Here is a 27,235-nt window from a genome sequence, read left to right as displayed (position 1 = left end):
ACTTTATCTTACAAATACACACAAAAAGTTTCAATAATATTGATGGTGAAAGGCATTACCAAGGATGAAGAAACTGAGTGGCAGACAGTTCTCTGCATAGTCCACTGAGGAATAAAAAGAAAAACAAGCAAGGCAAGATAAAAATATAAAACTAAATTTACTGCTGATATACACTGTTGGAACTCTTTTGAGGATCCCAAACTTGCTTTTATACATGTGGCATGTGACATTGCACTCTTGAGATACCATCTACTGGGTTGTTCACATGTGCACAGTACTATAGTAGATATTGATATTCCAAGGTATGTGGCAGTCTTTGCTGTATATCTAAGGGCAGGATTTAAATCCATTATTATAATCACTTTATTGTGAACATGGGAAAATTTACCCACAACTCAAACTGATTCTGACAGTTTTAGCAGGACTGGTATTCAAAATTGGTGGGAGAAGCAATATAGACAAGGCTCCAAATGTCTGCAAATATTTTTACAGCCATTTTACTTATATCTGCTGAAAAGTAAGTCTAATGGGATTGCTTGGCTGTTTTAAATATAGTTGGATTTTAAAAAAATAGTTTACATTACTTTTTTACTCTGAGACCCTCACACATATTCAGGTAGCTTTTTAAAGCAAGTACTGTAATATTAACTCATCAAAACATGTCTTTTAAGAGACCTGAAAAATAGCAACATACATTTGCTTGGGATACTAGAGCTCTTCTCTATGTGAGTTATTCCAGTGTATCATTCAAATAAGCATGTGTGTGGTGTTGGTTTACCAAGCATTATTTATATGACAGATTCCTTAGAAGCCATTACAATCTGTTATGAAGTTATATATTTACAAATATTTTTAGAACACAGGGCCATCAGTGTGTCTCTTCCAAATATATATTCAGACATGTAATAATCTTGTTAAACTTCCCTGGGAAAAGAAGTTACTGTCTATTTCTGTTTAGAAAACACAGTGATATTTTATTTATATATTTCAATTGCCACATCAAGGTTTGATCACATGGAAAATACCCATGAGCTCCTGAGTTGCGTAGAAGGATACAGACTTAGGTTCTATAACAAACTGGCTCATTCAAGAGAAAAGTTTAGTTTTCTGATTTGGGAAGAAGAACCCTGTAATGTGAAAAAGAGCTTGGTGTATGTAGTTTAGCTTCCCAGACTCCACAGCTTCTGTGCTGGCCTAGCCCCTGATGTCACTTAAAGTTTGGATGTATACAAGGGGAATTTTAATAATAAAGTGATACCACTATAGTTATTTTGGTTTAACTCCCAGTGTGAACATTCTTATTCTGGAACTCAGCTCTCACCTCTGTTCGAGCCTACAATTGAACATGATTAGGATGGACCTTTATGAAGTGATGAATTAGACATTAGACCGTGGCTGAAAATTCAAGTTGATGCAGACCCTGGGACTCCATGACTTTCATGAGCCATTAGCCATGGATACTGCTTTCTGGTGACAGGGGCTCCTTATTCAATTTTTAAGAGCTTTTAAGACCTCAAGCCCCTAAACAGTGCTATTCCTAAAATGGTTTTTTTTCATAGTTTGTCCGAAGCAGATATCTGAAGAAGCGTCTTCCAATCGAGACTCAAGCCTTACTAACACAACAGTACAAAGCAAGCTAGTGTCTTCCTTCCAGCAGCACACCAAAAAGGCACTTAAACAGGTAAGCTAGTATTTATTGGTAGTGAGGTGGCTTTCTTTTTAACATATTGCTCCGGTGTATTTAAACAATAAATCAATATAGAAACACCACAGAAAGAGTTTAAGATATTTCTAATAAAACTATCAGGAACTTATTTAGCTGGCCATTTTTTTCTTGGTCTGTAAACATCTGCAGTAAGAACTGTTGTGGGGGAAAACATTTGAAGCTTTTGTGTTCTGTGCACTAGTGTTGTAATCCTGCGTATTATACTTGTATTTGAGGAGGTTTTAAATGGTTTCTATGTCAGAGAAAACATTTTGTATATTTTATTGTCACTTCCTAGTTTTGTTTGTATAAACATGTTCATTAACAACCTGTATTAAAATAAAGTTTGCAAAATAGATTTTGAGAGGTTGTAGCACTGAAAGATGAGTGCACTTACTGTTGTTCAGTTTGTACATATCAAATACTGTATTGAATGCTAGAATACAGTACCTGAGAGTGTCTTTATTTTGAATAAACTGAGTTTGGATGGATTTAGTTTACACAATGAATAAATAAAACATGTGACTGAGTATTTGTGGTTTGAGGTAAACTAAACCATTTAATGATGTGAGAAATATGTTCTAACAGTACTAATCAGTTGCATATTAGAAAAGAGTGAATGAAAAATCATAGAAATGTTTCTTTAAAAAATGTCACTCTAATCATGATTTCCACTTGACAAAGCAGAAATGGTTCTCATTTCTTAAAGATTTTTTTAAGAAATAAAATAATTTTTTTCTTAAATATTGGTGTAATGAGGTTATGGTTGGTTTAATTTCCCCCCATTGTTTTCAGTTTACATGTAGCAAAAGGAAATGGTAGTTGGAGCCAATTATCTCAAACACTGGGCCATTCCAAAACTATTAATGTAGGCCACAGCTCAGCAAAACATCTAAGCATGTACTTGTGTTCATCCCTGTTCAACAGGCATTTAAGTACTACAATTTAAGTCCCATTAAAATCAATAGGATTTAAGCAAGTTACTTGAAGTACAGGCCTACATGAATTGCAGAATAGCAGTGATTTGCAAAATTGGAGCTTTTAGGCTCAGTAGGTCAGCAAACATAGGTCAGCAGAAGTAGTGTGGTAGGTGAAGCAGACTTTACTAATTGTGTGGAATATGTGTGAGTTGTGAGTGAAAGAAACTGTGTTTTGAAACTTCATTTAATTTGTATTATCTGTAATACTCAAATTTCAGTAGATACATGTAAGCCATTATTGTTTTACATGAACTCCTAACCGTTAGAGTAGGTAAGAGTCAGCATTTTATCTAAACTCTTAGGTTCAGATTTGTCACTTGCTTACCTTTGGGGGAATAAAAGAGATGGAAAATAGTGAACAAAAAACTGAAATGAACAAAGAACAGAAATTTAATTAACACAACATTTCATAATGAAGATGGAAGTCCTTGCAAAACTGGCCATAGGCCCGTAGGTTTGCAGGGTACCAGATAGCTAAGTAGTCAATAGAAAGAATGGAAAGCATTTACAATTAAGATTATGGTAATGACATTTTATGTTTTCATTTGTGACATTATTACTGCTATCTGCAAATAATGTTTTAACCAATGTACAACATGGTACACTTGGACATATGTATTGGGGCGATGAGATTTTTTTGCACTTCTTTACTTGCCTGTGAAGCAGCAGGTATTGGCCACTGCTAAAGGCAAAATGCTGTATTTGATTTGATTTAATCTGGTATTGCAAATCCTATAAAATAGGTGAATGAACTTTCGACAGCAATTTTATTCAGAAAATTGCTGTGTGAAACTTTATTCACCTACCATATATTTTCTCTTCAGGGTTTCTATTGCTTTTATAGACACATAATATGTCATCTTTGCACAAAGAAGAGTCTGTAGTATGTTTGAATACTCAAGAAACATTAGGCAATTGTATGTGACACTTCACCAGCTGATATTAACTTACCTGTTCCGTTCTGCAATAACAAGAAGTTAAATTTCCATTGTGCTCTTAGAAAGAGCTATGTATGTTGTAGTGTCACAGTGATTGCTTGCGAGTCTGTACATTCATTTTATTCTTTAATAAAACAGTCACAAAATGACAATCCAGAAAGCATTCTTTCAGCTATTTTCATCTATGCCATATTTAAATAAGGGTAAGAGTTTTTTTTTAATTACTTACTTTTTGTCCATTAAAGTGAAATTCAAACTGGTAACATGAAATATTGCTTGAGCCCAGGTGGAGCTCTGGAGTCTGCTCTGTTAATGGAGTTATTAAAACACACATCTTGTATAGAGTTGTTTTTAGAGTATATGTCGGAGTTTGGGTTTTTTCTAAAGATTTCTTGAAATCTTTTGTTTTAGACCACTAAGAGTAGTCCTGGCTTTCCCTGCAATTTTCTGCATCTTAGGATGTGCTTCCCCTTGTGTACGGGATTTCTTGCAGGATAACCAGGCTTTTGCAACTATGTCCCTAGTGAGAGGAGGAGGAGGGCATCTTTTGGGCCTTGACAATAACTGACTCAAAATGGCAGTGGGGAATGGGAATTGTTCTTAGATCCTACTGTGACCTTCTTTCTAGGATAAGGGAAATTGCAGTTCGAGTCGACTCTGAATCTGACATAGCTTTCGTCTTGTGTCCTCATCTTGCATGGCCTAATATCCTAATCCCTGGCACTTTTTTAGCTTTGCCGCTTTCTCTTAAGTGACACTTTTGGGGCAAGTGTTTTGAGTGTTTCAGTCTTGGGTGTGTTTCCAGTTGTGTGGCATATTTGTCTCCCCTTCAGTAGAGTAGGGGGGAGGGAAAAGGAGAGATTTTCACCACTTGACTTTGCTCTTGCTTATAACTGAATGGAGGGCTTCACAACGTTCCTAGTTTACGATGGCTTGCTCTAAAATAGTTCCTGAGGTAGAGCTCCATTTATGTGTGGCTCCTGCTAGCAGGTTCTCCTTTGCTAGATTTTTTTTCTTGGCTTTTGGAGGAAGGTGCATGCCACACAGCTCTTCTTATCCAGCACCACTGTGGAGGCAATGTGGCATGCATTGCCATGTTGTTATGCCTTCTATGATCTTACTTACACAAGAAGATATGGATCTCCTGCCATGCCAGTAACAGTCCACACACACTATTACTAGTTGTGGCACACAGGTAATCACACCACTGCACAGTAAATTGCACTTTCTGTGAGCAAAATTAACTTAACTACAGATCTCAAATGCAGCTGGCATAGTTGCTGTGACGGGCAATTACTTCATACTGCACTGCGTCTTTCTAGTAAAAAATTCTGTTCTGTTGATCTGGGATCAAGTTTTCTGCAAGGCCCTCACCTGTACTGATTGGGCTGCAGCATGCTCTTTAGATCTCATGGCATGCACATTCTCAACAGCATCCAGTTCTTTGCGATGCTGCATTTATCAAGCAGCTCTTGGAGCATTTCTCGGACAAAGCCTTTATATGAGCATATCTACCAACTGGTATGGTGGAGATGATACAGGACATTTGCGAACCTCTGGGATGGTGAAGTGATGGTGTCTACTGAACTGTGTTGTGACCAGGTGAAAAGGCTTTTGCCCAGGAGCTTATCCCATGCTCCATGGGACAGTGCCAGAAGAAGATTGAGTCTGAAGCTGCAGTGCAACAATGTGGGGGATGCCAGTAGACCTTCCAGTCAGGGAAGAAAATCTGCCTCATTTTTTGGCACTTTGGAATTAATGGAGCAGAGTTTCTTTTTGAGGGTGCCATGGCACCCAGCTGTGTGCTGTGGAGAGAAGAGGACACCATCATCCCAGCCTAAAATCTAAGTGAGGACCAGGATATGTTTGCAACTGTGCTGGGGCCTCAAGCCTTCTTGATTGATACAAGTTCCAGAGACAGCAGCCAAATGGGTTTGGGAGGAAGTGATGCTCATGAAATAAGGGGACCTCCATACAAGGTATGTTGCTGCTGCTGTTTTTCCTGTTTGGGCTTTATCTGCATGCTTGATGGCTGGGTTCATCTGAGTGCTGCTATAACTGAACTGGGTAGATGCAGTCTCTCATGAGGGAAGAAGGACCCCCCCACACACTTGCTTTGTTGTGGTAGCATCAGTAGCAGTTCCATTATCCCTTTCTCTAGTGAATGCTGCCAGATTCAGGAGCCCTATCCACATGCCTCACACACGACACCCCTTTTGTCAGCTAAACTTGCTATTCAAAGTAAGGATACAAGTACTTGGCAAATTCTGTGTAGTTATTTGAGCCATGCCACAAGACAAGTTCAACAAAGTGGCCAAGCAGGGAAAACTAAAAATGAAGTTACAGAAACACAGCTATATTGAAAATAGCAAAATGGAATGCTTTCAGAAAGCTACATGATAGGGACAGTGGCTTAGTTCACATGCTGCTTTTGGATAAAAGAACATAAAGCACTTTATCTATTTTCAGCCACATTTCATGCTGTCTTTTTATCAGACACACAGTGCATAAGATTGTTAGTATGAGGTAGCAACCTGCTTTAAAGCAACTATAGGGCAAGATGGTGAAAGCATGGTTCTGTCAGTTAGCACAAGACAGTGGCCTATCAGATAATGGTGTCATTTTGCCCCAAATTTCCCAAGAGTTATTAAAAAAAATCTGATGAAGACAGTGCTGTAGAATCAATCCTTAATTTGGTTCCCAAACCCCCCTCACTTCACTATCTCCATTGCACATCCTGTGTTACCACTTGAGAAAGTAATTACAGCAAATAAATCAGCCTCGGTGCCTGCCCTCTGCACCCCCAGTCACTTTAATAGCAATTCCTTTCCTTGCTAGAATCTAGTACAGAGGTTCTTTCCAGGCATCTTACAGTCTTCAGGAAGTAACCCAGGGCTAGTCTCCACTGTACTGCAGTGTACATCCGTTACCTCCTACGAGGAACATACTCAGACGCCTTCCAGTTAACCTATAATTTCATCTGAAACAAAAATAAAATAAATATTCGGGAGACAATCATTACCATCTTAAATCCTAGCACAGGATATCTGTTTTCGAGATTTTTTTTTTTTTTTTGGAATTCCAAAATGAACTGAAAAAAATTGTGCTTGTATTTCATTCTTGGTATTGTTATAAGAGGTCTAGTGTTATATTTGTATTAACTGTTTCCTTGTATTTCATTTTAGAAATCACCACTGCATCAAGGCCACAACTGGGGAAATGTTAGCTCAACATAAACTGAGAATGATCAGACATCGGGCAACACAAGTGGCAGAATGCTTGACAAATCTTCGTGTCAAAAGGTGAAAAATGAGAAAGATGAATTGTTTCTTTACCTTCAGGGAAACAAGGAAAGGGACAGTGATAGAATTTGCTAGATGCAGTCAAGAAATAGAAGTGTGAGGAGGACAAACTAAGTTGCTTTTTTGACTGCTGAGACAAATAGAGGGAAGAGAACTGAGAAGTCATAACTTAAAAATATCATGACAGGAAAATGAATCTGGAAGCGCAAGTGTTCCAGAGGTTGATCTTCAAGGAGTATGTGCAGAACCCGAAAGCAAAGTGCATGGTTTGTTCTTCCACAGGTTCCTGTCCATAGATACCAGCTCCTCAGCACTGTGCTATGATATGGGACAGTAGCATAGAATTTGCCTCCTGGTCACTTCCATGGTACGCAACCTCTATTTGTCAGGAAAAAGAGAACATGATCAGCTGCGTTCTCTTTTCATATTGTGTCCAATAACTAACTGTGGGGGGAACTGCGGTTTATTGTATTGGGCGCTTATTGCAGCTGGCCAGCATGTTTTGTCTTTTAATAAACATGGTTCTCAAAATTTCTTTCTTTAAAATTTTGTTAAGCAGAATTTTTTAAGCTGGAAAACATCATATTAAAGCTTTCTGGGCATGCCTCTCCTTCACTATCTTCATCACCCAAAAGCATAAAAATGTACCCTTGTATTAGCTGCTACTTCAGGTCTAATCCACCACTGCTGTAGTCAGTTCTTGAGACAGGAAATAAACAAGATCCTTACCAGATTTGCAGCCACTATTCCTCGTCTGAGTTTTGAACAACTCTGTTTATCAGTGTGTGATGATGCTTGTACTGCCCAAATGTAGCAAGTGGTTTGACAAAATTCTCCTTTAAGTAACTCATGGAGCCAGTTAGGCTGGGATGGGGATGGATTGAATCTCTCTTTAAGTTGCCCCATGTTTTCCAGGTACTGCTCATCCTAAATTTCCACAGGAATGTACCCTGCTGCCTCTCCTGGCCCACATGTAATGCCTAGCCATTACTTTTCATTACCCCCAGCAGAAAATTCTCCCTGAGCAAAGAATGACCTCCATCCATGTAGCCCAACTGCCATTTTGAAAATATATTGCAGAAATGGCTCGTTCCCCAGGGAGTTATGGAAGTTGAACTACATTCTTCCGTGAGTCCCTTGGGTTCCAAGTAGCCTTCCCGAATATCTCATAATCTAATTACTTTGGGGAGCTGTGTTGCAAACTGTGAGATAAGTAACCAGTTGGCTGTGCGTCTGCAATATCTGACTTTCATGTTCTGTGTGGGCATGGGGCAAGTCTGCAGAGAAGCAAGATGCATTGCACAATTGCTGTTTACATTGGTGCAATGTCATTAGTGGAGTTAAAAGTGGTATGATACATGTTTTACTTGGAAAAAAAATAGAGAGAGAATGTAGCTGGGTATATCCTTTGTGTATTCTGTGCACCATGGCTGTGGAATGTGTTTTAAAGGAAAATGGTGATTTGGTTTTTATTTTAATAACGAAACAGCCTGAGGGCATGGCTGCATGGGCCAGCAGTTCAGACGATGGGACTGTAAATTGCAGTGCATACTAGCATGCTACAGTGCACCATATAGACACTTCTAGTGTGAACTAACCAATGCTTAGATCACAGTAACATAGTCCTGTTTTGTTATTAAAAGAAAAAGATGAACATGAGCTGGTTCCTGTGTAGCTTGTTTGCTTTGTGCTAAATTGGAAGAGTGTATTTCTCCATAGAAGACTTTTCAGTTGATCACTATTAACCACTTATATTAAACAAACAATTTTTTTTGTTTTGAAATAAATGTTCTTTTTTGAAAGCAAAAAGCATTAGTATGCTCACGTACATATCATCCTTGGTCCCCGGTCTCATGTAAGTCAGAATTATTTTTTTTAACACAAACATCAGCTCTTTTATCTTTCTAGTTTCTTTGTGCTGTTGAAAAGCACCAAAAATAGATTTACTTTTGAGCTATAATGATCTGTGGAAATTGTAGCTATGGATGTATGATCAAGTGTCTTATTGGATAAATAATGCTAGTTTAACACACACACCCCGATGGGTGTTTTATTACATGTTGCCTCCATGCCAGCACAGATGTACACAATGTTCAGTTGTTAATTTGTATTAGCATATAGAAGCTTGACTAAGAATGCCCCCCATTGTGCTAGCCACTATACAAACATATTACAGATGTAAGCTCTGCTCTAAAGAGTTTGCAATATAAATGAAAACAATAAAAGGTGGGAATCCGAACAGACTCAGAAATGTTCATGCTCTAGGTCATACAACAGACTAGTGGCAGAGATGAGCATAGAACCCAGATCTCTGAATTCAACTCCAGTATTCTATCCACTGGACTACACTGCTTATCATTGACTCTTACATACAATACTGTATTGATTGTGGTCCACAGATCTAGCATGAAATAACTAAATTCTTTCCATGTATTTGATCTTACTTTTATATTCAGTAGCAGTTTTCATGAAACGGTTTCAATGTTATTGTACATCGTGCTTAGTGTTGCACATGTATATTTACAATTCAACCTTCTTAATATGTGTTAAAAATCTTATACATGTGGCAGCCTCATAAGAGTGTTTTAAGTATGTTGTAATGCTCACTACAGTGGGGGCTTTAAGCATTTGTGAGAAGTCAGTGAGATTTTAATGTAATGGAGGAACAGCAGTTGTTAAACTTCTTTAATTTGGCTAGCAGACCGGGTGTACAAGAAGGCACAAAGACTGAATTTATAGTGATATTATATGAATTGGTGATACAGTATAAATCTGTTCAGTTTTTTCCAGTTCAGTATCCCTGGCCATGGTGCAGATTCATTATTTATTTTGTGTAATAGAGTTTCTTCAGCATGTAATAGATCCTTGTTTTCATATGGCAGAACAGAAAAGTTCTGTAGCTTAACATTTCTGATCCATAATGTGTGAAATTTCAAAGGTTATGTTTCATGATAGGAGTTTCAGACTGTAGACTTGACATTTAGAGAACAAAGTAGCAGTCCAGGATGATGTTGCCTAATGCAGCCAAGTGTAACATATCTATGTTGTTAATAATCAATTTTTTTAAACCTCAGCATGTCATGCATTTAATCTCAGAAGTGTTTTTCTGTATTAATTCGTTATCTCTGTGCTGCACTGTTGTGTTATGAATTGTTAAGGTATGTAAAAAAAAAGTAACTTCTAAAACACAGATTTCAGAGCAGTGTAAGGTATAAACACACAACTTGATGTTTTGTTCTTCTTGGCTTTAGAAGGGAGTTTACACTATATTTAGGATGCCTGTTTGTTCTTCTTCCCAATTACTGTTTAGTTTGATATCATTTCATTTTCTTTTACTCCTTCCCTAAGGGAGGCTTTTTTCAGTTGTTATCAGGGAGAACATCCATTTTCCCACCTGGGTCAGAGAGTCTTTCCCTCCTTAAAATCAGTTAAATATAATTGGTCTTTATTTTAGGAAATACCATGAAACCTCCAGTGCATTGCTGCTCTCTAGTGGGGGTTTAAAAAAAATAAAAGAGCAAGCTTCCCTTTGTGACTATTGTATGGAAATCAGTTGGGAATTAGATAATTAGATTTCTTCAGTGAGTACAGTGGACTGTGAATCAGGAAATTTCTGTTCTCTTTTTAGACTCTGCCTTTTACAGTGCCTGGACAAGTTACTTTGCATTGAATTCCTTCATACATTTATAAGGCATTTTGAGTATTTTTGATCAAATTTGATAGAGAAGGGACAAGTGTTTTGGTTGCTTTTAATCAATTATTTTTATTGCTGGAAAGATGAATATAAATTATACCAAGCTTTGTAAAGAATATGAAAGTAATATACAACAGGTTGTCATTAATTTTGATTTTTGAGTGGGGGAAATGGGGAATATTTCATGTTTGTCATCTGCAGAAAATCCAGAAGCCATAAAGTCTGAGCTTTATAAATCTGTGTGGAAAGCTTGATTTATGCACTATTACGCACTATTTGTTTAAATGACCAATTTCAAACGCTTAAATCTGTATACTATTTGTACCGCCTGCTTCTCTCTTCTTGTTACTATTTTTGCTTTGGTATGTGGTGTCATGGATGGTGATGGTACTGTGTAGAGGGGCTAAAGAAATGAGCCTTGCTTTAGACACCTACAGATTGTGGTGTAGGTTCAATTATTTTTCCTTTGGCATCTACCACAAAAATAGTTTATAAATTTATTAGATATATTTTTTAAATAATTTTGTTCATTTAAAGAGCAAATACATTTTGTATAAGATTATGCATATTTGCACTGTATTTCTCTTTTAAAAAAGTCTCCAAACATTCTTTCACCTTCTTTCCTTCTCTGCAATTGTCTGTTCTTTCTTACAAACCCACAAACAGCCCATCTAGAAGTTTACCTATCCCCAAATATGCATCTCAGGCATCAGGCCATGTATGTATAAGTTGAACACCCAGTCTCCTTTAAGGTTCTTCTGTACTGCAATACAATACCTACAGCTGGTCCATGACCGCTAACTCAAGATCATTGGGGTTGGTCTGCGGAGCTATAAAGAGCTCAGGGCCCATACCCCCATGGGGGATCCTAGAGCCCTGGCTTCAACCTGCATCTGGATGCCAGCAGAGAGGTAGCCCCTCAGCCTCAGTCAGTTAATGCAAGCCAGGTGTGGGTGTTTCATTGGAGTATAGACATATCATTACAATGTTTAGTTCCGTGTTCAAATTTCTCTCTTCTGGTTTGTGTCCTGCTTCCCCCTCACCCAGTCCTTTCTGCCAGTCAGAAGATCTAAGCCTAGGGATTTATGTGATAAGAGTAGACTATAAAAGCACTAAATATAGAATGATATGCTAAAGCCCCAATCCAGCAAAGCATCGAAGCATGTCTAAGTTTTAGTGTGTGAGTTATCCATTCACTTGAAGGTAAGTAGAATTAATCTTATGATACAGGAGTCTTCTCAAATCCTACAGTAATCTTCTATCCTAAAATTGATACGGCTCAGGTAAATGTATGCAGGTAGTCTCCATCTCAAAAGAGGTGTTCACGCACTTCTTTAGTCCTAACTTACTCTTTCTAGAATTTTATTTTACTGGTGACTAAAATAACAATACAAACATAAACCTCTGACTGAGATTTCTTCCTAAGCTTGTCTCCCTACAGTTTTCTTTCAAAAACCCCTCAGTGCTCGACCTCGATTCCCAGTGCCCAAAAGGCCTTAAATGCTGGATGAAGCTGACAAGCTCCATCTGCCATGATGGGTCAGCAGGATTAGCACCTCCTCCCCCCTCCCAGCAAACCGGATGGGCTGCAAAAAGCCAGACATCCCCTTACAATAAGTATCAATTTTAAATTATTCAGTTGGGCTCCCCTCCACCCCCATATCTTGACTTTGGGAGGTTTGAGGATGAACAAGCATGGGTTGAATTAGTAGTTAACATGTTTTTTCTTTGGAAACTATGTTCTTCATTGGTCCTTTCGTAACTAAAGTAGAACTACAATGTGAATGTAGCTTTATATCTTTCATCATCTGAGGGCCCAAACCTGCACATACCCACATACATAGACCCTTGCTTCACTTCCTCCTCCAGAACTCTAGACACAAGGAAGGGACCAAGCAGTTTCCAGGTTTGTTCCCATAGTTAGCTGTTTGGTTGTTAAATAGAAGACCCTTGGTCTCAAAATGATAAATTATGAAAATGTAAATTAAAAATGTTAAAATAAATCCGAATGACAATGAGAACTGTAATGCTGTATTTGATACCAGATACTTTGGAGATGGATACATTAGGGAATACCTAAGTTAGATCAAAATACTGCAAATTCTTGTAGATGGAAGTGCTCCATCTCTGACTTTCCCCGTCGAAATGTGAGGTATCAGAAAGCAAATATGCCTCTGTTGCATTTTCTGTATAATATACAAGAAATACTGATTGCCATTAGGTCACGCCTGGCCAAAATATGTCCCATGGACCAGATACAACCTGCCAAGCCACCGGCTCTGGCCTGCGGATGCTGCAGGAAGCCCCAGGCAGACTCCCCACTTGCCTTGCCCTACTTGCATGCCACTCAGAAACACAGCTGCAGGGCAGTTTCACTTTTAAAACTGAGCCCGGAGGGGAGGGGGAAAAGTTTTAGGAGTTGCACTCACCCCCTGGACACCTGGGCTGTGTCCAGACTCAGGGGTTTTTTCGGGAAAAGTAGCCTTTTTCCGAAAAAACTTCACTTGCGTCTAGACTGCAGCCGCGTTCTTTTGAAATTAAATCGAAAGAACGCGGCTTTTCTTTCGACGGCGGTAAACCTCATTTCACGAGGAAGAACGCCTTCTTTCGGAAGTGCTTCTTTCGAAAGAAGGCGTTCTTGAATGTAAATAGGGCTTCTTCAAAAGAGAGCATCCAGACTCGCTGGGTGCTTTCTTTCGAAAAAGCGGCTTGCTCTTTCGAAAGTTCCGCGTGCAGTCTAGACGCTCTCTTTCGAAAGAGGCTTGCAGTCTAGACATAGCCCTGTTGGCCACCTTCTGGCCAGAAATTAGCCACAAAGCACAAGGAGCTCCTACTTATTCACAGTGCACATGGCTACAGCCATGTGCACGGGCAGGGCAGGCAGGGAGACTGATTCAGGAATGGGCTGCTGGCTTGGTAAATCTCCTGGCCAGAGCCTGCCTCTGGCACTCCAGCCCCTCCCTTCCCCAACCCTCAGCCTCCCCACTCCTGCCCCTGACTCCACATACCCAAATCCTCTGCCTCCCTCTTGCACCCATACCCCCTCCCAGATCCAGCACCCAATCCCCTGCTCTAGATCAGTCCCCTCCACTCCTAGCTAACAACCCAAACCCCTGCATCCCCTCCTGTATCCCAATTCCCTGTCCTAGGTCACAATCCAACACCCAGCACTCCAGTCCAGTGCCCCAGGTCACAACTGCCTCTCTCACCCAAACTCCCTCTCTTACCCCAAGCTCCCTATGGCACCTAACCTCCATCCCATACTCTGCACCTCCTCCGTTAATATCATGGAAGAGTGCTGCTCTCAACCACTTTCCATATTCTTGGAGTGACCCCCTCATCAACAATCATTGCCCACCCCTGTGCAATAAGTGCCCATGACAAGGTTGAGGTCTACAGTGGAGATGAGTGAGAGTGTCCTCAATGACTGTGTTTAGTCTTGATGAGGGGTGGATTTCTTGTTCATGGGCTCTTGCTCATCTTCACTTTACCGGTCTCCTCATAGGAGACTGCAGGTTTATAATCTATTCTCCCTGCAGTTTCACATGGATGTGAAGTTGCCATGGGAGTTAACAAACAGAGATCAGTTGTGATTACATCAATACATTGGCATTGTGCCATTTTGCATCATTTTAAATTAATCCTTTATTGGCTTTTTTAATTTGCTATCTAAATGACATTATTTGGGTAAGTGACATCTGGGTTTAATTTTTACCCACACAATAGTGTGGATTAAGGGAAATGTTTTGAGAGTTTTTAGCACTTGTACATGCTGGTATGGTTGGTGAAGTGAGGTCTGAAATATAGGGTTGGTCCTGACTGTTTTGGTTTTTGCTTGTGCTGACCTTTGAGGTAGTCTCCTGTGGATTTGAGCTACTTCTCTCTTTTGTTTGCTTTCCAGATGTTGTATTTTGGTTTGTACTGCATGGTGCTTTGATGCCTTTGGATAAACATGCTGTAAATTAATTAATTAAATAGTTTAACTATATTTTATTAATCTGAATATCATTTAAATATTACACTATAAAATATATAGATAACTTTTAGACATGTTGACGTATTCTACCTATGTGAAATATGTTATGAATATATTGCAGCTGAATTACAGAACTAAGTCACTGGTGTTTAGTAAGAATAATCTCTTAAGTCTTTAAAAGTATGTCCTCTATTTCAGTGTCATCTTTAAAAAGCACAAATCTGAGAGTAGAGTGCAATATTAATATTACAGAACCTAAGAACATAAGAATGCCATACTGGGTCAGACCAAAGGTCCATTCAGCCCAGTACCCTGTCTGCCGACAGTGGCCAAAGCCAGGTGTCTCAGAGGGAGTGAATCGAACAGGTAATGATCAAGCGATCTCTCTCCAGCCATCCATCTCTACCCTCTGACAAACAAAGGCTAGGGACACCATTCCTTACCCATACTAGCTAATAGCTATTAAGGGACTTAACCTCCATAAATTTATCTAGTTCTCTTTTAAACCCTGTAATAGTCCTAGCCTTCACAACCTCAGGCAAGGAGTTCCACAGATTGACTATGTACTGTGTGAAGAAGAATTTCATTTTATTTGTTTTAAACCTGCTGCCCATTAGTTTCATTTGGTAGCCCCTAGTTCTTATATTATGGGAACATGTAAATAATTTTTCCTTATTCACTTTCTCCACACCACTCATGATTTTATATACTGTACCATTAACATATCTCCCCTTAGTCACCTCTATCCCAAGCTGAAAAGTCCCAATCTCTTTAATCTCTCCTCTTATGGGACCCATTCCAAACCCCTAATCATTTTAGTCGCCCTTCTCTGAACCTTTGCTAACGCCAGTATATATTTTTGAGATGAGGAGACCACATCTGTATGCAGTTTCAGGATGTGGGTGTACCACGGATTTATATAAGAGCAATAAGATATCCTCCGTCTTATTCTCTATCCCTTTTTTAATGATTCCTAGCATCCTGTTTGCTTTTTTGACTGCCGCTGCACACTGTGTGGATGTCTTCAGAGACTATCCACAAATGACTCCAAGATCTCTTTCCTGATTAGTTGTAGCTAAATTAGCCCCCATCATATTATATGTATAGTTGGGGTTATTTTTTGCAATGTCCATTACTTGACATTTATCCACATTAAATTTCATTTGCCATTTTGTTGTCCAGTTACTCAGTTTGGTGAGATCTTTTTGAAGTTCTTCAGTCTGCTTTGGTCTTAACTACCTTGAGCAGTTTATTATCGTCTGCAAACTTTGCCACCTCACTGTTTACCCCTTTCTCCAGATCATTTATTTTGATAGCCTCTCTAATCTCCCTTAGCATTTCATAGTCTCTATTACTGTCCTGGTCAGGTGGTCGATAATAGATCTCTACTGTTATATTCTTATTAGAGCAGGGAATTACTATCCATAGCGATTCCATGGAACAGGTTGATTCATTTAAGACTTTTACTTCATTTGATTCTAAATTTTCTTTCACATATAGTGCCACTCTCCCACCCACATGACCTGTTCTGCCCTTCCGATATATTTTGTACCCCAGAATGATTGTGTCCCGTTGATTGTCCTCACTCCACCAGCTTTCTGTGATGCTTATTATATCAGTATCCTCCTTTAACACGAGGCACTCTAGTTCACCCATCTTATTTTTTCGACTTCTAGCATTTGTGTACAAGCACTTTAAAAACTTGTCACTGTTTATTTGTCTGCCTTTTTCTGATGTGTCAGATTCTTTTTTGTGTGAATGTTTTTCATCTGGTCTGGCCCATACTTTATCCTCTTCCATCCTCTCCTCCTGACTAAAACTTAGAGAATCTCCATCAATAGACTTTCCTCTAAGAGACGTCTCTGTCCGATCCACATGCTCCTCTGCACCAATCGGCTTTCTTCCATCTCTTAGTTTAAAAACTGCTCTGTGACCTTTTTAATGTTTAGTGCCAGCAGTCTGGATCCATTTTGGTTTAGGTGGAGCCCATTCTTCCTGTATAGGCTCCCCATATCCCAAAAGTTTCCCCTGTTCCTTATAAAGCTAAACCCCTCCTCCCTACACCATTGTCTCATCTGCGCATTGAGAGACTGAAGCTCTGCCTGCCTACCTGGCCCTGCACGTGGAACTGGAAGCATTTCTGAGATTGCCACCATAGAGATCCTGGATTTTAGTCTCTTTCCTAACAGCCTAAATTTGGCCTCCAGGACGTCTCTGCTACCATTCCCTATGTTATTAGTACCTACATGTACCCTGACTACCAGCTCCTCAGCACTACACATAAGTCTATCTATATGCCTCGAGACATCACAACCTTCGCACTAGGCAGGCAAGTCACCATATGGTTCTCCTGGTCATCGCAAACCCAGCTATCTACATTTTTAATTATCGAATCTCCTTTTACTAACACCTGCCTTTTTCTAATGACTGGAGGCCCCTCCTCCAGAGAGGTAACCTCAGTGCAAGAGGATACCCCAACATCCGGAGGAGGGTCCCAACTATGGAAAGGTTTCCCTCTGCTATCATTGACTGCTCTCCTTCCCTGAGCAGCTCTCCTTCTCCTCCTTAACAGTGAGGCAGGGCTGTCTTACCGGAGGTGGGACAATTCTACTGTGTCCTGGAAAGCCTCATCTACGTACCTCTGCCTCCCTCAGCTCCTCCAGTTCAGCCACCCTGGCCTCCAAAGCTCGTACGCAGTCTCTGAGGGCCAGGAGCTCCTTGCACCAAATGCACACATACACCACCCATCTATAGAGCAGGTAATCATACATGCTACACTGAGTGCAATAAACAGCCCCACTCTGCTGCTGGGCTTCTGCCTGCATTCTCTCTTACAGCTACCTAGGTTATTGATAGGATTTCTAGTTAAATCAGGAAGTTTTGAATAAAACCTTTAAACTATACTATAAAGAATGGCAAATGTACCTTTGTCCCTTCCCAACTCCCCCTCAAAACTCCCTGGTTGCTGCCCCTGTTCGCAAAGATCCCTGGTCGCTGACTTACTGCTTTATAAAGCCCTGGCCTTCCTGATAGCCCGGCCCCCTGACCAAGGCTCAGCCAATTAAATAGAGGCTTCTACATTTCAAACCTTTAGAAGCTCACAGCTTCCAACTGCCAGCCACAGCACACGCTCCTTCAAACAGACAAATATAAGCTCAGCACACAGCAAGTAACTCCCAAACACACGAACAGACAGCCCCTTACCTCAAGGGTCCCGTATTTATTTGCTCCCCCTTTACCTGGAGAACTCCCTCTCAAAACTCCCTATTTGTTGCCCCTGTTCGCAAATTAGAAGATTATAGAGGATAAGTATTTAGTTGTCCATTCTGACTTATTCCAAACTTTCAATTCTTGTAAATTTCTTAATTGGCAAAAGTTCGTGTTCATATAATTTTAAAACCTTTGAGTCTCTTGTCTTTTTCTGTATAAAACAACCTAGCAGATATGCACTGCTTCTAAACTTATAATTTTTTGTATTACATTATTAACCTCCTGTAGTTGATCCATTTATGAAACACAAAGCCCTCCCATTTGTAGAAATTTATTCTTGTATAATTTTTCCCTGGATTTGTGAGAACACCATCGTGTTCGTGTTCTGAAGGTTAATGCCCAAAGTCAAGCAGACAGAAGCCAAGTGCTGCAAGGTTTCCAAGATTAGGACTGATTCCCTTCACAGAAATAAATGATTCCTGCCATGTTCAGTGATTTTGTGCAGCACTACTCACGGCTGAGTGAGTGCATCAATACTGTAGTCCTTACATGCTGTACATACTGATGACACTCTGTGTTAACTTGATTGACTGAGCAGTATACTGGAGAGGATGCACCTGCAAGAGATGTGCAGACACACACATTTTTATTCTGGTTTCAAAACATTTATTTTACATTTATTTTACTTGGATGTCTTAGTTTCAAATTCCATGGGTTATCATGTTGAGCTGCTAAGGTAGAGCAAACAGTTATGTGCTTCTTTGTTGTCAAAACTGTATTAGAAAATGTCTGAGGTGCACCTTCTTTATCTTTAACACCAAAAGCCTGATTTTCTGCTTTAAAAAAATGACATAAAGGGAGCAAATGTGAAATCTGAAAATCAGTAACCATGTAAAATACAGGTATCTTAAGAGGTTCAGTTTAATGACAGGCAAATGTCTCATGTAATCCGCTTAAAAGCAGTATTTTTGTTACATTTTTATGTTTTGTTATTTTTTATAGGCTTTAAGACAACAGCAGAAAAGAAGAAATGGAGTCTCAATGATGGTAAACAAGACTGTTCCTCGTGTTGTTTTGACACCATTAAAGGTGTCTGATGAGCAGTCGGATTCACCTTCAGGTAAATAGCTAAAGGACTGTGAAATATCAGCTCTAGTCACAAAGCCTTCCTCTGAATGAATCTAGCATACAGAATTTAGAATTGCTATAAATAATGATACTTTCACAGAGTAGTTTTATTTAACTTCTTTATTTCCTTACCATATCTAGCTAGTTAAAAATGAAGGGTTTTTTTCCTTTGTTTTAATAAAGAACTAAAAGTACATAATAAAACGACAGTTGATAGCAGCAGCTTTAAGGGAAAGCAAAGTAACATTTCTGTTCGGCGGTGGAACTCTAATGGAAGACCACATGCTGGCATTCAACACCGTCAAAAACAGCTCCTTTGTGAGTGTGAATTTGTATCTGAGCTCTCCATTGCAATACCAGAGATCCTTGCATTAGCTTTTTTGTTCTGGGGGCATTCTTATCACCACAGTGCAACCCTGACCTTTAGTTCTGGTTGTTAGCTGCTTCATTTTAAAAGGATCCTACAGAGATGTACCTCCACGTTTATAATAGATTGATTGTATTTTCTAGATATTCCTCTTTTCTAAAAGTTACTTTCTAAAGAAATGATTTTTTTCTCCTTTGATTGCTTTATTGCTCCATAGCATGGAGCTTAATTATTTTTAAATATATTTCTTGAGCACCATAACAGCACAATTGATATTGGATTAGTGAACATCTTGATTGACTGCAAAGTTCAGCAAACTTTAGTTTTCTCCACTTACTTGATTTATTGATCTTTTTCTTCCATTTCTTCCAGCGCTCAGGAATCAAAGTATGACTAAAAATGTATATTATCTTTTAGTAGGTATCACACAAAATAGATTTTGCTCTTGATTTTAAAAAAAGCAACTTCTATTTTTGTTTTGAAGGTGGAAGAAAGTGCATCCCTGTAATATTTTTCTGGATATTTTTTTTTAAGGATCTGAATCTAAAAATGGTGAAGCAGACAGTTCTGATAAAGAAATGAAACATGGGCAAAAATCTCCAACTGGAAAACAAACAAGTCAGCATTTAAAGAGATTAAAAAAGTCTGGTTTAGGTGAGTAGGTCTTGGAATGTCTAAAGTATCTTATTTGTTTCTGTAATACTGAAGTTTTTATAAACCATGTAATTTCCCTTTAGAGAGTTGCCATTGTCATATGCCAATGCTATTATCAATTCAAGAGCAGCACACCTCTTTTAATGGCTACCTCATCCCTGTGAACTTGCCTTCATATAGGAATCTTTTTCCTAGCATGCCTTTCTGCAACTGGCCTTTTAAATTTGACTGAGCCAAGTAACTGCAGCCCAAAGAGGCCATTTTGTAACTATTGCTTGCTGCATTACCCTCTTTACTAGCTGGAAAGTAACCTCCAGTTATGTTTTCCCCCAGTCTTCTCTTTCTTATTCCAGAAGAGAATGGCACATTTGTGAGGAGAAAACATGTTCAATTGTTTTTTCATACTCCATCCTATAATGATGCATGTTTCCCCTTTAGTTATGTTGATTTTAAGACTCATGTATTATTTTGAAGCTATATGGCTAGAGTTCTAAATGCCATATAATAATTCAGTAAGCTTTCAAAACCCAGACATTCCTATTCTGTTGTGGAATGTTTCTGTTCTTTAGAGAATAGTTTTCTGTTCACAAACAGAATAAGGTGTTTGATTTCTTCAAATTCTTCACTCAGCTAGCTCTGCTCCTATCCCCAGTTTAGAAGCATCTGTTTGCAAAATGAATGTTTTTTCAAAGACTGGGTTGTGTAAAAAGGGGTAATCACATTTATCTCCCACAAAGGGCAGCTCACATTTAGCAGTCTGAGTCCTTTTGACATGTATTTGGTGAGATCTGTTAGTGGAGCAGCCATCTCAGAAGTTGGGAATAAACTTTCTGTAGTAGCTAACTAACCTTATGAAGGATTTACATTTTCTTTTTTGATAAGAATCTTGGTCACTTTTAGTGTCCTGACTTTGTCTTGGTTTATTTTTGAGTCCATTTTCTGACCCCTCCCCCCATATATTTTATTTCTCTGTTTGTTAAACAACATGTCTTCATACAGATTGCTATAAGTAATTCTTAGACTGCTGTTCATGGGTGTACCAGATAGTTCACCCAAGTCTTCTTAAATAAGAGCCCATCATTAAGTTCTGTGACTCTGTTTCATACGTTGTCTTTCAGCAGACTATCCATCAATCTTTAAAAAGTGGCAAGTGGGCCACATCAACCACATGGCGTTGTTGAATTAAAAAAAAAATCCTGAGGGTGTTGGCAGTTCTGTTTTACAATGGGATGTTGTGTTTTAGAGGGATCTTCCAGTAAGCTTTGTCTAAATGTAGTGTTGAGAGAGATTTTACTATTTCCCTTTTCTCCAGTATTTTGTCAACTCCTGGCATCAGATAACTATCAGATGTAGAGATAACATTAATTTTTCTGAAATCTATACAGAACCTATTTCCCCTGTCTTTTGGGAACGCAGTAACACTGGGGAGTACCATGGGCTTCTGGAGGTTTCAGGAACCTTTAATTTGAGCATGTTTTTTTTTCTTCCTCTGCCAAAGGTTTCATCCATTCAGATATACGCTTGAATCTTTGTCTTATGGGTTTATGGCCCTCGATATCTATTGTGTGAGAGTAAGTATCATAGTGTGTTCTGGGTTACTAGTAAAATAATTGCTATATACCTTTAAGAGCAGGTCTAAATCCCAGTGCTGTGTCTGGTTTAATTCCAGACATTGCTTAACTATCTGAATTCCCAGAGACTCTCCCAGTCTCCCATATTTCTTTTGGTGCCCTCACTGATTTATTTGTTATATGCCCTGCAAGAAAACAGTTCTGACCACTTCAGGGTTCATTCTTTCCTTTTGAATAAATTCACAGACTATAATATTTGTCCTTCTTTACCAGCTCCAGTAATTGCATGATATACAGGATTTAGAACTCCCATGACTACATGATGCTTGCCATTTTGCTGCTAATTTAATCCTAGAGCAGAGGCAAAACTTTTTCATGTGGCATAGATTTAATTCCCATGCCCAGTTGTTATAGTATATCTTTTGGTTTATTGGGTCCTGTGTTAGTTTACTGAGCTGGAAAGGGGTAATCTTTGTTAATACGAGTTAGTTTCTCTCATCTTCGAGGTATGTATACTCTAAAACTGCAGAGCTTTATTTTTTTTATCTGACCTGAAATTCCAGTTGTCTGAAAGCCCTGGGTCCCCTAGGTTGATGGTCATAAAATAATTCAAAGGATACCTGAGGTATCTGAGGTACTTTTTTATAAGCAAAGAAGAAATGTATCATCTCCTCTCAATATTGGGCTCCTCCTGAACACATTTTTAAGCATATTTTTCAACATTTCTTTAAATCATTCTACTTTATTCTCGGACGATATGTTGTGTTGTTAAAACAGTTACTCCTACCAGTCTCTGCAGGAATATTGAATTGAAGTTGATAGTAGAGTGAAGGAGCCAACACAATATGCGTATACCCCAGATCTGCGAAGAGGAAACTTGATTTTTCCTGTAGCTTCTTGGACTATTTGCAATTTCAAGGCATCACCCTCTGTCCATCTCGGAACCTTTCATTCTAGATGAGATATTTTGGTAGCAACCCTGCAGTATTAAACTCATTTTTAGTTTTTGGAACACCTTTTCCCTTCCATGAATTTTTTCCATAGGAGGGGAAGATACTAGCAGGGAAGAACAATTTTTCTTCAGTTTGCACCTAAAACATGAAGACAGATGCATCCTATGTTGTTAAAAGAAAGGAATGTAAACATGTATTTAAATCATATGCATCATGCTTAATTTGTATTACACTTTGGGAATTACGGTTTTTTTGCATGTATAGTTAGTGGGTGGAACAGATGGTGAAGAGAATTTAATGTGATGCACTCATTAAAATGTGCACTTTTTCCATACAATTGTCCTACATAATCGGGGATTCACTGATTTTAATGGAGTTTTTCCTGGATTGAAATGCAGTATGTTGGAAGTATGTTTAGTGTGAGGTTACACTATGCTGAAAAAAACCTAACCCTATCTCACTCAGTATTGTTTGTTGAAAAGTAACAAGGAATTGCAGGAAAATTTATGTAAGGCTGAGAGTTTCTCTATACTTTCAAAGGGGAAAATTATAGAATTTGCAACTTGGCTGCAAACTTTTCATTGGATAATATAGCTTCTCAGCAGAGGTGAAACAATAAGGCTCTTAAAAATTCAGAAAGCATCAAAGTGTACTATTGTTATTAATATTACTCTTCATACTGAATGACATTCAGTAAGTCTCTTAAGGTCTCTTTACCCGTTTCCCTATCTTTAAAATAGGGATATTTATCCTCCTTTACAGATCTCTTGGAGATCCTCAGATGAAACGCCCAATGTGCTGAGTATTCTCATGATTAACAATGACAAAATTAAAAAATCCAGGAGACTCTTTCAAAACTTGGGCATGACTCACCTTGTTGCTTGGGTTTGATCTTGGTGAAGTGTTTCCCTTTGTAGGACCTTTGAAATATTAAAAATCCAAACAAACAAGAATCTTGGGTGATTGGCCTTAGCTGTTTCTGTCTTGCACTCTTTTATTGAACCTTCTAGGTATAAATCTACTCTTTTTAAATCTCACCTGGAATTTGCAGGTTCTTTTGGTTCTGGTCAGCTAATTTCATGAATTGTCTTGTCCCATTAATAGGCTAGACTACAGTTGCAGTATATGATTTACATCTTTTGAGTTTTATGAAGCAGAAAAATATTAATTTCTTTGCACAAAATTACTATATCACTAATAAATTAGACAGTCTCTCATTTCTGATCACGTATTTCTGAGGCGGTGATAATGCACAAAAGGTTTTTTGAGAGGGGATAAAAATACGGAAGAGTAGCCACATATAGAAAAAGCAAAGGCATAGGGTTAGGTGGACAATAGTGTGTTGCAGGAGCACAAATAAACATGTCACGCTGTATAATAGTTTCACCCATGTGGGCCAATTCAAGTAGCCACGTATGTTCTAATAAACATTCAGTCTTGCGTGAACTAATTTTGCTTAGCAGTAGATGCTTAAAAGTATGTTGGTGAAATGACAGGAAAATGTACTTGATCAGCTAAATCAAGGTTTCTAGTTCAGGAAAGAGAATATTGGTCATGGTGTAAACTGGAAAATGGATTCTGTGTAAGCTGGGGAAGTACACATTGGGATGTACAGAAGGACGCTCCTGGAGTCTAGGTGAAAGCTGAATTCCCCTTCACAAAGCTCTGTCTTATTAGAGTGCACTATAATGTATAAAATATTGATAACTTTTGAGAAAAAAATGTTCCTTTTTGGTCTGTTATCTGTGGTAAATGTGAATCTGTTGTTTGTTTGTTTATTCCAGGACATTTGAAATGGACCAAAGCAGAGGATATTGACATAGAAACACCAGGATCAATTCTAGTGAACACTAACCTGAGGGCTTTAATAAACAAACACACCTTTGCTTCCTTACCTCAGCATTTTCAACAATACCTCCTGCTTTTGCTTCCAGAAGTAGACAGGCAGGTGAGTAGAAACAAAACATTTGCTTCTTTACTAATAAGACTCTTGTTTTCTGAAGTAGTTACAAAGTCTGACTGATTCCACTCAAAATCATTGTGCAATGAAACTTGTAAAATAATTGTTTTTATTAGCTAATCTACATTAGCTAGTTTTAATTAACATTCACTTGTGTCCAGATCATGTCCTGCCTCCCTTCTTCCTCCATCTCATCATTGACCTCTCTGAAACCTAAGCCCCATTCCATCACAGCCTATCCAAAATGCAGCAGGTCAGATCATCTTCCCAACCTGTTGAATTCGTCTAGGAGCACTTCTTTGTCTTCTATAGAATGCAGCATGCTTAATCTTTAAATCTCTTACCACATCTCTTTTTTTTTTTTTTTTTGTGCTTTGTTCCTATATCAGCCTCTGCTCTTTGCCAAGCACATCAGCCTCAATGCTAAATTTATTACCTTCTCCTCACTCCTTTGTCCATGCCTTCTTCCACACTTCAGCATATTTTGGAACAAATTCTCAGTTCCAGTGCACAAGGTCCCCAGTCTCTAATCTCATTCAGCTCTCTATTAGAAGACTTACTACTTGCACGAGCCCCACCATTGCTTTAGAGTCTAGCTATACACCCATTCCACTGGAGATAATGGGTGAGCACGGGAGGAGAAGAGAAATTTTTCAGGTTATTAGTTCAGGTTTCCCAATGTGTGTTGTCCTCTCTGTCTCTCCTTTAGACTAGAGGACCTACAGGATGCTTGGGCAGGCGAGTCTCACTGTGTCGTTTCCAGCATATTGTTAGTACAGTAAAACTCCAGTGGTCTGGCATCCAGTGGTCCGGCACTCCTGATGATACGGCACCATCTGGAACCCGGAAGTGCTCCGGGCAGCCTGACAATTGGAGCTGCTTTGCCCCTGGCTTCCCCGATTCAACCGCTGCTGAAACTGACCAGAGGCTGACTTGGGGACGCCTGGGGCAGAGCAGCTGGGGTGCTGCCGGGTTGGTTCCGCAGCGCCGAGGGGTGCATCCCCCCCCAATCTACCCCAGACTGCTCATAGCCCCCCCTTCCAGTAGTCCGGTATATCTGATAATCTGGCACCCCCTGGGTCCTAAAGGTGCCGGATTATCGGAAGTTTCCTGTAATTAGAAAAATGATAATTTAGGCTCGAGATTAGCTAGGTACTCGAACACTTGTCTAATTTAAGCACATGCATAAGCTCATTTAATTCAGAGATTTAAATTTAATTGCAGGCATTCCCCAGGTTGCAAACATCTTACTTAACGAACGTCCATACATACTAACAAAGCTCCCTAACATATTACTATTTTAATAATTCAAGTATACAAATGCCAACCCACATGCATGAACAAGTCATTGCTTTTGGGAAGTACTTGCATCAATGTACTGTTACTATGTACATACTTGCTACTTAGTTGCCTGTTTGCTGCCTTCTGAGTGGAAAGCAGCGTGCTTTCGTTCTATTTGTGAGCCCAAAAAACAACCCCTAATCGTGGCTGATAAGTGGATGAGTTGTGACAGCCTGTATCAAGGAAAGCCATAAGTTTTGAAGTGAAATTAAACATTGTTTTCAGTTTTATTTCATAGCTAGTATTGCATCAGTATTGTTTTCTATTTTTCATTAGAAATATACTGTATTTCAGTTACATTATGGGTTAAATAGGCTTTTGAGGGCTTGCCTGAGAACCTAACCAATACTTATAACATTGGGGAAAATATGTTCCAAGTTCCAAAAAACTGACTTACAGGTGAACTTTTGGAACACAATTCATAAGTTGGGGACTTCCTGTACATGTTTAAGTGCTTTACTGAATCAGGGCCTTATGTTGTATGCAAATAATCAGTGAATTCTATTTCCTCTCTGTTCAGTTCACAAAGGATTTGAGTCTGTTACTGCCCCAGATACAGAGTGTGACTCTTAGGTCAAACTGTTGTGACTCCTGGCTTCAGCTCTTGAAGTCTTTGTATCGTGCTTCAGTTTTTGTCAAGATGTCCGATGCCACAAAAAGCAGTGAAATATTAGACCATAATATAGAGAGAACAATATAAGTATTGATGTAGTTTCACTCAGCATCTTAACAAATTATGTGCTGTATTTTAAGGACTCTTCCAACTATGTGGTTTGTCAGCAGGGAGTATTTGAAGTGGAACATTAAAAGCCAGATCCACATCAGAAGTATTATTTTTTCTCATACTTCTCAGATGCACTTAAAATTAGTATCAACAAAATTAAAAAGGACAGTTTTTCATCAGGCAGAAAAACAGACCTAGGTTTAAATTTGCAACACAGTTAAAATTGATAATTTTCAGTTACCTAATAGCCTTCAGTTAGTGATTCAGAAGAAATAAGATTGTCTATATGTGATTCTGTTTCCTATGCAATCCAGTCAGAGCTAAACATTCACTCTTCAATTTGTAAAACTACTGGCATTATTTAGAAGCCTCCTAACATGAAGTTGATAAAAAGATAAGAACCACAGTACTGATTTACTGCCCTGCCTTCATTTAAAATGATGTATTCAATAAAAACTGTGCATATGCTCAGTACCATGGGAAATTTGTTTTTTTGAGTTTTGCATGGCTTTTGGAATGAAAAATGAAAATGTTGATTTAGGTCCTCAATTACTAAGAATTTTTTTCAAAAACACTTCCTTTTTATTTTTAATACTTTTTGATATAATACATAAGAGTGCAGTAGACACAGTACCACAAAACTAAACATGACTCTTTCATGGCCAAGAAAAGTAGTTACTAAAAGAATACACCATTTGCCTCAGACTTTTGCAGCAATATTTGTATCTTTAT

The 27,235-nt window shown here is 38.8% G+C and overlaps 1 protein-coding gene across 12 annotated transcripts in view; it reads left to right on the top strand.

The window, feature by feature from the left end:
- ASXL3 (ASXL transcriptional regulator 3) overlaps nucleotides 1–27,235 on the top strand; it is a 160,929-nt gene that overhangs the window by 87,812 nt on the left and 45,882 nt on the right. For 8 of the 12 annotated variants that reach the window (XM_025180831.2, XM_025180832.2, XM_075920751.1 and 5 more), the window contains 4 exons: nucleotides 1,560–1,681; nucleotides 18,808–18,925; nucleotides 19,835–19,954; nucleotides 24,263–24,426. In XM_025180831.2, coding sequence (XP_025036616.2) covers nucleotides 1,560–1,681; nucleotides 18,808–18,925; nucleotides 19,835–19,954; nucleotides 24,263–24,426 — 524 coding nt within the window. Of the gene's footprint in view, nucleotides 1–1,559; nucleotides 1,682–6,808; nucleotides 6,926–18,807; nucleotides 18,926–19,834; nucleotides 19,955–21,438; nucleotides 21,526–24,262; nucleotides 24,427–27,235 lie in introns of those variants that run through there. The other 4 variants (XM_025180835.2, XM_006115356.4, XM_075920757.1 and 1 more) reach the window with 2 other exon arrangements.

This window comes from Pelodiscus sinensis, chromosome 2 (assembly GCF_049634645.1).
Source record: "Pelodiscus sinensis isolate JC-2024 chromosome 2, ASM4963464v1, whole genome shotgun sequence".
NCBI lineage: Eukaryota > Metazoa > Chordata > Testudines > Trionychidae > Pelodiscus > Pelodiscus sinensis.
The sequence above is the reverse complement of the archived record's forward strand: the minus strand, read 5'-3'. Positions and strand labels throughout refer to the sequence as shown.